The sequence below is a fragment of the Acomys russatus genome, chromosome 5 (assembly GCF_903995435.1).
Source record: "Acomys russatus chromosome 5, mAcoRus1.1, whole genome shotgun sequence".
NCBI classification, from domain to species: domain Eukaryota; kingdom Metazoa; phylum Chordata; class Mammalia; order Rodentia; family Muridae; genus Acomys; species Acomys russatus.
Genome location: NC_067141.1, coordinates 7,436,785 through 7,448,398, shown reverse-complemented (window position 1 = coordinate 7,448,398; position 11,614 = coordinate 7,436,785). Strand labels below are relative to the sequence as shown.

The 11,614-nt window shown below is 53.2% G+C and overlaps 1 protein-coding gene across 3 annotated transcripts; it reads right to left on the bottom strand.

Annotated features, from left to right (window-relative positions):
- Nucleotides 1-181: 181 nt before the first annotated feature.
- On the bottom strand, nucleotides 182-4,893 carry Doc2a (double C2 domain alpha). 3 transcript variants are annotated; one of them, XM_051145266.1, is made up of 11 exons: nucleotides 4,797-4,893; nucleotides 3,714-4,066; nucleotides 3,192-3,271; nucleotides 2,947-3,021; nucleotides 2,725-2,834; nucleotides 1,373-1,499; nucleotides 1,227-1,286; nucleotides 977-1,140; nucleotides 806-887; nucleotides 622-718; nucleotides 182-532 (listed from the first exon to the last, which is right to left on the bottom strand). In XM_051145266.1, exons 2-11 carry the CDS (start codon nucleotides 3,985-3,987, stop codon nucleotides 387-389), a joined length of 1,215 nt encoding a protein of 404 aa, XP_051001223.1. In that variant the 5' UTR covers nucleotides 3,988-4,066; nucleotides 4,797-4,893; the 3' UTR covers nucleotides 182-386. The 3 variants fall into 3 exon arrangements, with proteins under 3 accessions (XP_051001223.1, XP_051001226.1, XP_051001225.1); XM_051145269.1 differs by lacking the exon at nucleotides 4,797-4,893 and adding an exon at nucleotides 4,217-4,403; XM_051145268.1 differs by lacking the exon at nucleotides 4,797-4,893 and having other exon boundaries at nucleotides 3,714-4,198.
- Between the last annotated feature and the right edge of the window lie 6,721 nt (nucleotides 4,894-11,614).

Below are 11,614 nucleotides of genomic sequence, written 5' to 3'. Positions count from 1 at the left end.
CCTCACTTGGAAATGTCCTCCTCTAATCTCCCCTAATCCGACCTCCTGCCTGTGGGGCAGGGAGTCGGGCAGCCTGGAGAGGCCAAGAGAGGAGCAGCAGGGTGTGGTAGGGGCACTGGCAGGAGACTCCCACATGGCCCTGTGCGTGGGGTGGTTGCATATTTGCAGGTAATAGCAAGTCAGGCAGGAGAAAGTTTGCATATGTGAATATAGCTCTCCACAGTCCCTCACAAGAAGACAGACCCACAGCCACAGAGACTCACAAAAATAAGACAGGTAGTGTGGGGCAGGGGGCATCCCACCCCATGTAAACGTGCAACACACTCGTGCGAAGGTTGGGTACTGGACCCGGCCCAAAGGGCCTGTGCTGGGCAACTGCTGTCTGCTCAGGCCAAAGGGAAAGCCCCTGCTGCTGGAGGCAGCTCGCTGGTCAGGGTGTGCCAGCGCTCTAGGGCTGTGTCCGGCTGGTGTAGACAGTCACTCCAGTGTTTCTGCGCCTCTCCCCGGGCTCCGGGCCCCAGAGACACACCACCTGAAGAACAGCCAAGGCAGGCAGGCCCCATCAGCGCCCTTTCTCCAGGCCCACTCACCTCACAGCACCTGGTGGGTTCCTGCACTCACCTATGAAGTCATTGGATTTACCAATGTCATAGTCCCAGACTGTGACTTCCAGCGTCTTGGTGGCCAGAGTGGAGAGTTCCATCTCATAGAAGAATTCCTGAGAACAAGGCGGGACGTGCTTTCTGTGAGGCCTTCTGACCGCATCGCTGTCCCCAGTCTTTATTTCTGTCCCTGCCATGTTTACCTCATTAAATTCCGGGTTTAGTGTCTTCTTCTTTACACACGTTTTATGCTTAGATTTCTTATCCACATCTGGTCTCAAGTACCTAGGGGAGGAAGGGGAGCCGAGAAGTTAGTTAGGGACAGGCTAGGTCCCAGAGCAGCTAGGCTGGGCAAGGGCTGGGCAAGGGCTCACGTCTTCACATAAGGGTCAGAGTAGCCGTTAACATCCATGGCAGCCAGGTGGGCACAGCGAACAATGCCCACCAGCAGCCCGTGCCGCCTGGAGCTGTAGCTGAGGCTCAGCAGGATGCGCCCGCGCTCTTCCAGCAGCCCAGGTCCCTGCTCGGCCTGCTCTAGCTGCCGGAGAAGGAGGCAAGGGTCAGAGGTCAGCCTAGGGCTCCCCACACCTCCCACCCAGACAGGGTTCCCAGGATGGGCCTCACCTCCTTCAGGTAACAGGAAATGCCTCTCAGCGCCGCAGACATTGAAGAAGGTGAAGGAAGCTGAGAGGGCAAAGAAAAGATTATGACAAGCTGACCCCTCCAGATTCCCGCCCCCCCCCCACACACCTGTTAGCCCCCACACGGACCGGGACCTGGCGCTCAAGACAGATGTTAAAATGCTTCTTCTGTGAAGGCTTGAGGCGGCGGAGGGGCACTCGAATCTCCCCAATAAACTCATTGTGGCTCAGCTTGTCCTCGTCACAGACAGAGATCCTGGGGGGGAAACCGCACAGTCAGGGCCCCTGGGTATGTGAGCCCCGTTCCGGAGGAAGAAAAAGGACCTCAGACCAGTCCCAGCTCTGCCCTAAGCTCGCCACCTCATCTGTAAAATGGGCAGGAGCTTAAGAACGGCAATTGGCTCTGCCCTGTCCCCTGCCCTGGGCTGTCCAGTATCCGTCACAGCTTCTGAAACTGCTCCATTCCCCGCCTGGGGACAAGTACCAACTGAACCCCACATTTGTGGGTGGGTGTGGCCCCAGCACAGTGGTGGTAACCAGCCAAGGACTCCTGATTGAGCAGGGAGCCAGCCAGGTGCCGATGCAGCAGTACAGGACTGAGAGGTAGGTGGTTATTGTATCAAAGTGTTGAAGTCCCGCCCCTGCTTATTACCCGTGTGACCTGGGGCAAGGCACCAAAGCCAACCCAAAGCTGTCATGGGAGTTAAAGCAAAGAAATGGTCCCTAGTAACTGGGTATGGTGGCACACTAATCCTAACACTCAGAAGGGTGAGGCAGAAGGATCGGAGTTCAAGTTAGCCTAGGCTGACCCAATCAAAACAAAAAGCTGCCATCTGTGACCTTGAGGAACGATGAAGCCCTTCACCATCTACCATGAGGGACATGAGGCCGATTTCAGTGCTTCTGCCTTTGTCTCTGACGCCTCTGACACCAAGGTCAGCTCTGTGGAACAGCCCTGATGATCATGCCTCTTGTATGATACAGAACCCCCTGTGGCTCCTTATCACTCAAGACTGAAGGATGAGTGAAGGTGGAGGTCCCTGCCCACCCGGACTCAGCCCCTGGACTCCCGTTTGTCGGACAGACTTCCCTCCACTGAGATAGGTAGATGCGGAGCAGGGCGGGCAGCCTGAGCTATGTGGGTCTGATTAAAGCCAAGGGCTCCGAGAGGGGCTCTTGGAGAGCAGAGAAACCTTTCCAGAAGAGGTGGGTTAGGAGCTGAGGCTCCAATGAAGCACAGAGGTTGGCAGAGGAAGCCAAGAGCATGTGTGGGACAACTGAAGACCTTCGGCTGCCAAACCTAGCCCTCTGCTGGAAGACCAGAAGGAACATTTGAACCTGCTGCTGAGGGGGCTGGGAGCCACTGATTACTGCGGCCAAGTCGGCAAGACAGAGGCTTAGTGGGACCTCAGGAGACGGCCCAAGCAAAGGTTACAATGACAGCTATCCCAGAGGTGCTGGGCTGGAGGAAAAGCCCTCACCTGAGCACCTTGTGGGTGATGTCATCATCCGTGATTCCGCTGTACGTCAGCTCCTCGTTCCACACAGGGTTCAGTGTGTTCCTCTGAGTCTTAGTTTTTAGCTTATTGGCCTGGGGCATAGGGACAAAGGGTTCTGATGCATGGTACCTGGGGCCTCAAAGGCTTAAGGTGGGGCCACAGGGAGGGACCCGTAAACCAAGCCAATCCTGGGAGGAGACATACCTTGCAGGCTCCCGGCAGGAGGTGCAGCTTTACATAGGGGTCAGCGAGGCCATTGAAGTCCATGGGCTTGAGGCCCTAGAGGACAGGGTACAAAGGGGCTTTAGACTTCCAGGCCTTTCTGCCTCCTGTAGGACCAGAGCCCCACAGAGACGCAGAAGGAGGAAGAATCTGCCCTGGTTGGGGGGAAAGATGGAGGGAGCCCCCAGGCTAGGGTGGCAGCCTAGGAAAGAGGGATACGCACACACCTTGGCCCTGAGGATTCTACAGTGCAGCATACAGGAAGCCTGATCGTACAAAAGGTCAAATTCCAGCGTACCCAGGGCAGCTGCAGAAAAGGCGAAGGAGAAAGAAGGTGTGAGTCTCGGGTCCAAGTCAAGTGTGTGAGACCTGGTGGCTGAAAGTGTGTGTGTGTGTGTGTGTGTGTGTGTGTGTGTGTGTGTGTGTGTGTGTGCAAGAGGCTGAGCAGCCAGCCATGTGCATGCCTGCGTCTAGGTCCCTGGCTCAGGCCAGCAACTGACTGTGTGGGTGGTGGAGTGTCTCAGCAGAAATATTGAATATTGAGCCTTGCTGAAGCTGTAATCTGCACCCAGACTGCAGCTGTGGTGGCGGGACTGCCCTCCCTCCTCCCCACCCTAGACACACACACACACACACACACACACACACACACACACACACACACACACACACACACACACACACACACACACACACACACACACACGAGGCTGCTCCCTCCCACAAGCTCGCTGAGCCCCCAGACTCACTGGTATCATCCGAGTCGTAGCTGTCTACCTCAGCTCCATCGTCTGGTGTGGTGGCCCCAAGGAGAGCGGCAGGCGGAGCCAGAGCCAGAGGGGCCAGATGAGCTGGGGCTTCCCCGCAGCCCCTGCCCCCGCCTCCGCCACCCTCTGGCCCTGGCCCCCTGCGAGGGAAGTAGTCGGAGATCTGGCGGATGGGCCTGATGGGTCCAGGGCACACGTTGATGGCCATGTGCTCCTGAATATTGATAGTCATGCGATCGCCCCTGCGGCCCCTCATGCAGCACCTCAGGCTGGGAGACCGGTGAAGAGCAGGAGTAGCTGGCTGGGGTCTCGAGGAGCCTCACTGCCCTCCCTTCCTGAGTGTCGAGGGAAAAGATGCTCTGCGCTAGCTGGTGGGCAAGCAGGAGGCCTGGCTTCACAGGGGTTGCCAGATCTGTCCTGCCAGACAGGTCGTGCCTCCCCCTTAACCCTGCCCACTCCCTGTACTCTGTCTGTCCCTCTGTCACCTTTCCAGGGCTATCCTCTCATCTTGGGTTCCCCCTCTGTCCGCATCCCCTCAAGTCCTCCAGGGGGCCCACAGCTCCCCTCCTTGCTTCTCTGAGACTCTGGGTATCTTCTGCATCAGGCGCGGGGCTCCCAGGGTGTCACCCACCCCTCTAAGCTTCTCCTCACTCTGCCCAAGGTTCTGCCTGCTTGCCTGCCTGCTTAGTCCCCAACCCGGGCCATCAGCCCTCCCAAGGTGGGGGAGCCCCTGCCACTGGTTTTCTCCGCCTCTCACCGTCACCCGCGCTCCCCTGGCCGGTCCAGCCCCCGCACCTGTCCCTGGGCCTCCAACAGGTGCCCGGCACGGGCGGCCCGCGGGCGCAGGCTGGGCGGCGGCGGCGACTGCGGCGCGGCGGGCGAGGACCGAGCGAGAAGCAGCTTGGGGCGGGAGTGGCGGGAGCTGCGGCGGGCGGCCGGGAGGGGCGCGGGGCGCAGAGGGCCAGGCAGGGGCCCCAGAGCGCACGCGAGTGCACACTCGACACGTGTGCTCGCGCTCACACCAGCCCGTGCGCCTTGCACCAGCTCACACGCGTGCACACTCACCCGAGAACTTGGCGTGCACCTCCGCGAGAGGCGCCCGGTGTTCCCCAGCTCCTCCCGGGAGACCCAGGCCCCCGCCCCGCCGCGCAGCCCTGGCGCCTCCCGCTGCCCCGCCTCTCGCCTTCGCTGGCTCCCAGGGCTCCAGGGCCGGACCACCGGGCCTGGTTGCCATAGCGACGCTGGTTCTCAGGCACACCCCCATCCCAGAAAGCATCAGAGGGGGAAGGGAAGAGGGCAGCTGTCCTACCCCTGGGTGTCCGTGGGTGTGGCTTAGAGATCCGCAGTGACCTAGGGACCCGCTGGGTAAGGAGGGACCTGCTAGCTGCTCCTGCTGCGCTGGGGAACCTCATTCGGAAGGAGACTGGCTTCCCTACCCCTCCTTCCTTCTTTGTGACACAACCCAGCCCTGGGTCTCTTTTTCAGACCCACACCTCCTACAACCCTCTGCCATCTCCGGTTCTGGGTTCTGCCCTTCAGGAGGACTTCAGGCCTTGAACCTGCGGTCTATGAAGAGCCTGCCCCACACTGCCTCCCGCCTCAGGACATCACTAGGCTTCTGGCTTGTTGGGGTTTTTGTTTGTTTGTTTGTTTTAATATCTTAATGATCGTAGATGGGCAGCACAAGTTGGCCTTGAAATCTTGAACCCACTGCCTCACTGGGGATTACAGACTGTCACTACCCGATCATCAACCCTAACCTTTGATATTTTCTTGTGTCCTAAACTTACCTCCTGGAAAGACTAAATCCTCAGAGAGTCCCTTCAAACCAGGAACTCCCGCCCACGGCAGGCAGGTAACGCAGTTTCAGAGCTCTGGGCCTTTGCTCGTGAGAGCTGCCCTTCCCGGGTCATTCCAAGTCACCTGTTCCTAGCAGTCTCCTGGAGCACCCCCACAAACACCTCCCTCTTAGCCCTTAGATCCCTCAGACTCAGCTCTGCAGACAGCTTTGTCTGCCTGTTTACGTGTGACTCCTATCAGCCTGGCCCCACAGAGAACAGGGGCTGATTCATCTCTGAATCCCCAGTGCCCCAGACTGGGCCTGACACTAAGTCAGCCTCACAAAATTATTGGGATTCAACAGAGTAATTCTGCTGCTCAACATGTGACTGCTTAACATTGACAAACTGTACCCTTGATAATAGTCAAGGGTTGGGGGCCCTGGTACTGTGTGTGCTTAGCATGTACTGGGTTTGATCCCCCAGCACCAAATAGAAAAGATAAAATGCCTGGTAAATGTTACGTGCAGATTGTATGTGTTTGTACTTTAAAACTTTTTGTTGTTGTTTTTGAGACAGGGTTTCTCTGTGTAGCCCTGGCTGTCCTGGACTCACTTTGTAGACCAGGCTGGCCTCGAACTCACAGCAATCCGCCTGCCTCTGCCTCCAGAGTGCTGGGATATAGGCATGCACCACTGTGCCCGACTTAAAACTTTTTTCAAAGTAAGAATAATATAAAGTCAAATTACGTAACACAACACCTGACACCTATCAAGTGGACAAAATTCAAAGTATTGGCACACTTAACACACTAAATAAGTGATACCTCTGTTGCAGCCAGTCTGACACTGGATGCCAAGATCACAAATACACATGCTCTGTGACCCTGAAATTCCAGCTCTATGACTTTATCCTACAGATATTCCAAGAAGCATACAAAAGAAGCCAGGTGGCGCTCGCCTTTAATCCCAGCACTCGGGAGGCAGGAGCATCACTGTGAGTTTGAGGGCAGCCTGGTCTACAAAGCAAGTCTAGGACAGCCAAGGCTACATAGGGAAACCCTGTCTCAAAAAAAACAAAAAACCCCCAAAAGAATAGAAGTTCAGCATTCTGACCTATGACTTTTTTTTTTTTTTTTTTTTACATTTTTTAAGACAGGGTTTCTCTGTGTAGCCTTGACTATCCTGGAACTCATTCTGTTCTATAGATGAGGCTGGCCTCGAACTGAGGTTGGCCTGCCTATGCCTCCCAAGTGCTGGGATTAAAAGTGTGTGCCACCACCATCTGACTTACCTACAACTTCTAAAAAGGAAACAAATAAAATGTCCATGCAAAAGAGACTCATTAAGTCAGCTGTGACATAATTTCCCATATCAAAATAGCATGCAGCCATGAAAAAGGAGAAATATATATATATATTCTTCACAATGTCACTTTCACTTAAGCCAAGATGCAGAGCAGAGCATATGGAATGCTGCTATTTGAACGAGGGAAAGACCTTACATGTGCTTATTTGTGCATATATTATTTCCGGAAGGCTACACAAGAAAATGGTAGCCATGGTGACCGCTAAAGAACGGGGTTGCTGTGGAGCAGGGAAGGGCAAGCATAGGAAAGACTTAGCCTCCAACATACAAGTTTCTGTTTGTTTTTTCTCTCTGAGGCAGGATCTCACTGTGTAGGCCTGGCTGGCCTGGAACTCACTAAGTAGACTAGGCCTCAGAGATCTGCCTGCTTCTGCCTCCGGGCACTGGGATTAAGGGTGTGCACCATCCAAATGCTTCTAAACTGTGCCCCGCGCATGTCACCCAAGAGCACATTAAAGTCATACACATTTTGAGGGTGTGAGGTGACTCGGATGGTCATGATACTTGCCACACATACTTGAGTTTGCTTCCAGAAGTCCACATGGTAGAAGGAAGGAGAGAATTCCTACAAGTTGTCCTCTGCCTTCCGCATGTGAGCTATGGCACATGCTGGTATACACATACACAAACCAATAAATATCCAACAGTTGTTGTTGTTTTGTTTTTTGTTTTTCGAGACAGGGTCTCTCTTTGTAGCCTTGGCTGTCCTGGACTTACTTTGTAGACCAGGCTGGCCTCGAACTCACAGCGATCCACCTACCTCTGCCTCCGGAGTGCTGGGATTAAAGGTATGCGCCACCACGCCCGGCATATTTGTCTGTTGGTGTGTTCACAGTCAGACTCAGGCCTTGTGCAGACAATGCATGCATCCTTCATAGCTCTCCTGGGCAAGGAAGGAAGAAGCCAGGCCTGCCTGCTGGCACATGCCTGCAATCCCTGTACTTGAGAGGCATAGGTAGAAAGTTTGACCATGAGTTCCAGGCCAGGCTCTATGTAATGCGTTGCAGCCCAGCCAGCACTACAGAGCAAGGGTGCTGTTGGCCTGAACACAGGGGCCAGCATGAAAGGAGCAGTGTGACCAGTGAGTCCTCTACTTCTGTCTTCTCTTAGTGGACATCTTGGACTCATCCCAGCATGCCTTGCAAAGCCTCCTCCAAAGGCAGGAAGGAGCCCAGGGACATGGCAGACAGTCATGGGCTTTACCAGTTCACCGTGGGAAAAGCTCTGTATCCAACATACTTACGTCCCATGACTTCCTTTTTTTTTTTTTTTTTTTTTTTGGTTAACAGTCCTGGCTGTCCTAGACTTACTGTGTAGACCAGGCTGGTCTTGAACTCACAGAGATCCACCTGCTGCTGCCTCCCAAGTGCTGGGATTAAAGGTGTGTGTCACCACCACCAGCCCCATCATGTCTTGAATACCTTCTATGCCTCCAGCCTCAGCTTTCTGGGGAGATAGACAGACACCCAAATGACTCCAACAAGTGACTTGGATGAAGGATGGCCCCGAGCCAGGGTGCCTCAGGCCTCTCCTCCTGCAGGAAATGTGTCAACTGGCAATTCCAAGATGAGTCAACAGCTGGATCTAGAATGGGGCAGGAGTGTCGTAGGTGAGATCTGGGAGCCTCTGGGAAGCAATTGGGACGTGGAGTAAGCCTTATGAATGGAGGGCACACCAGTGAGCGAGCCCTGCGCTCGGGAAGCGAAGGCAGGATCTCAAACTTGAAGACAGCCTGGACCACGTAACATAACCCTGTCTCAGAAAAAAATTAATCACTTGAGGAGAACCTAGAATTTAAAGAGTAGTCTGAAACCAGAGTGGCTAAAAGTTTGGAGGAAACGGGAGATGGTGAGCGGGTGGTCAGGCTGGCTGTTAGCGGTGGTCAGTCAGGCTGGCTGTTAGCGGTGGTCAGTCAGGCTGGCTGTGAGCGGGTAGTCAGGCTGACCACAGAACTCTCATTCAGGAGGCTTCGTGTAGGGACACTGGGTCTGACAGATTCTTGCTAATGGCTGAGGCTGGGACTTTGGAGGTGGGAGTGAGTGTGGCTATCAATAGATCAGTTGAAAGACCTTGGTGGGAGGCAAGCCGAGAGAGGGAGGGAGGGAGGAAACCAAATTTGAGATTTCTGCCTTGCCTTGCCTTGCTCTCTGCTTCTCTCCCCCTCCTCTCCCCTCATCTTCGCCCACCCCACCCCCCTTTGAGACAGGTTCTTGGTCCACCTCCCAGGCTGATCTGGATCCATGACTCCCAGCCTCGCCTGTGCTTGGATCGCAGCTGCGCGCCACCATCTAGACAGACTTGAGCTTTCTGTTGGAAATGGCAGATGTTCACTTGGGGTTTTTGATAGGTAAGAGGGAAAGATCTGAGACGATCCTCCACGTTCCCGGTAGAACATCTAGAGAAATCGTGAAAGCATTTGCTGAGATGAGGAGAGAGGAGCAGGTTTGGAGTAAGAAAGCTGAGAGCTTCGTGGAGGATTGTACTCGGAGATGTTTTTGGCCTGGAGACATTAAGCAGGAAGTTGGGCATAGGAGTCTGGAGCTCTGAGGAGAGGTCTGGGCTAGAAATATACATTTGTGAGTCACCAGCATATAGATGGTATTTAAAGCCATGAGAATAGATGAGATCACCTAGGGAGAAGGAATATATATATGAAAGGAGAAGAGGCCAAGACCAAGCTGGCAAGAAGAGTCTTGGAAGCTGGCGAGGGTGGGTCTGTGTTGATGTGAGGGATGAGGGGACCCTGCTGAGAGAGCAAAGAAAAAGAAAGTAACCCCCACTGGTGGACTTCACCAAAGGAGGCACTATGAGGAGAGTGGAGGGGACAAAGCCCCTCAGAAGAGGCTGAGGGAGTGCAGGCAGCAAGCACAGACACCTGACAGTTGTCTGTCTCTTCTAAACCGATATACATCTGTGAGTTTTCCCTCATGATTCCAGAAGCCATAAATTATCCATCCATCCATCCATCCTTCCTTCCTTTATTTTCTTCCTTCCTTCCCTTCTTTCCTTCCCTCTTTCCTTCCTTTGCATGCCCTAGTGTATGCGATGGGCTGTAGAGGAATGTTAATTCAGAACATAGCTGTTCTGTCAGGAGATCACATCCAAAGACCTTCTAGGTCTGTGTGATTTGGCTGGAATACAAACACACCTTTAGTCCAGGAGACAGAGGCAAACAGATCTGAGTTCAAGGCCAGCCTGGTATAGAGCAAGTATCAGGTAAAGAAAAACTTAGATCCAGGCATGGTGGTACATGCCTTTAATCCCAAACTAAGGTAAAGTTTGCAGAAGGAAGCAGCCATGTTTGAAAGTGATGTCTAACTGAGTGGCAGAAAAGGTGACAAATCAGAGAAGATTTGACAGAATAGGATACGCCCAACTCTTACGAGAAGGGAGAGAAAAGAAAGTTACTTAAGGGGCAGCTTTACAGAGAGAAGAGACACATTTTACCAGGACAGGAATAGAGAGATGGGTTGCAGAGAGAGAGAGAGAGAGAGAGACAACTCAGGTGAAGACTAAACAGGACAGAAAATGAGAAGGAGCCAGAAGATTAGAGCAGATTGCTGAGTTAGTTTGAGCCAAGAGAGCAATTCTGGGCCAAAAGAGAAGCCAGATTAAATAAGTCAGCTGGGAGAAGAGTTTGAGCCCGAACAGCTGAGTTGAACCAGCCAGCCCCGAGCTCGGGAAGAACAAGGAAGGATGAGCTTATTAAACAGAAAATCCCAGAGACTGAAAACATTCTAGGCCTAGGTTAGATTGTACAGAGGCTAGAAGTTTCCAAGACTAGGCCTAGGTTAGCAGAAGGAGACAGTAAGCCTCTGAGACAACAATTGAAACAGGAGAATAAAAGTTCATTTTACGGGACTGGAGAGACGGCTCAGAGGTTAAGAGCACTGGCTGCTCTTCCAGAGGTCGTGATTTCAATTCCCAGCAACCACATGGTGGCTCACAACCATCTGTAATGTGATCTTCTGGCCTGTAGGTTTATGTGCATACAGAACACTGTATACATAATAATAAATTAATTAATTTTTTAAAAAAAGTTCACTTTACAATGGGATGCATGTGGAAGTCAAAAGACAGTCTGTGTACCCTCCTCACCTTCTGCCTTGAGACAAGGGCTTCCAAGGATCTTCCGTCTCTACCTCATCTCCAGCTAGGAGTTCTGGGATTACACATGTGTGAGTTCTGGGGGTTTCTGTTTGTTTGTTTTTTGAGACAAGGCCTCACTATATAGCTCTGTCCTGGAATTCACAGAGATCTGCCTCCTGAGTGCGGGGATTTTGTGCAATGGCATGCACCCCCACACCCAGTGGGTCTAAGTATTTAAACTCAGGTGCTCACCCATTTGCTGCAAATGCTCTGCCATCCTCCCTAGTTATACCCACACCCTGGAAACCATGTTCCAAACCTTAACCAGAGTCCAGTGCAGCGCACAGCAGGAACACTCTACAATTACTGATGGTCAGACAAGTGGGAGAGCAGGAGACCCAGAGGTCTGCTTGAAGGGAAAGGGTCTTGTCTGCCTTATGGTTGGCTGGTAGAATGTGAGTGCGTCTTGTGGTTGGCTATTTTTCTGTGTATATGTGGGTGGGGTGGGCATATGTGTGGGGACAGGTGTGTAGAGGCTGCAGGTGTTTCTCCTCGGGACTTTCCACTTTGGCATCTTGTTTGTCTTTCCTAAGCAGAGTCGGGGGTTGGTAAAGCTGTTTTAATAGGATCCAGGACACACCTGAGTACC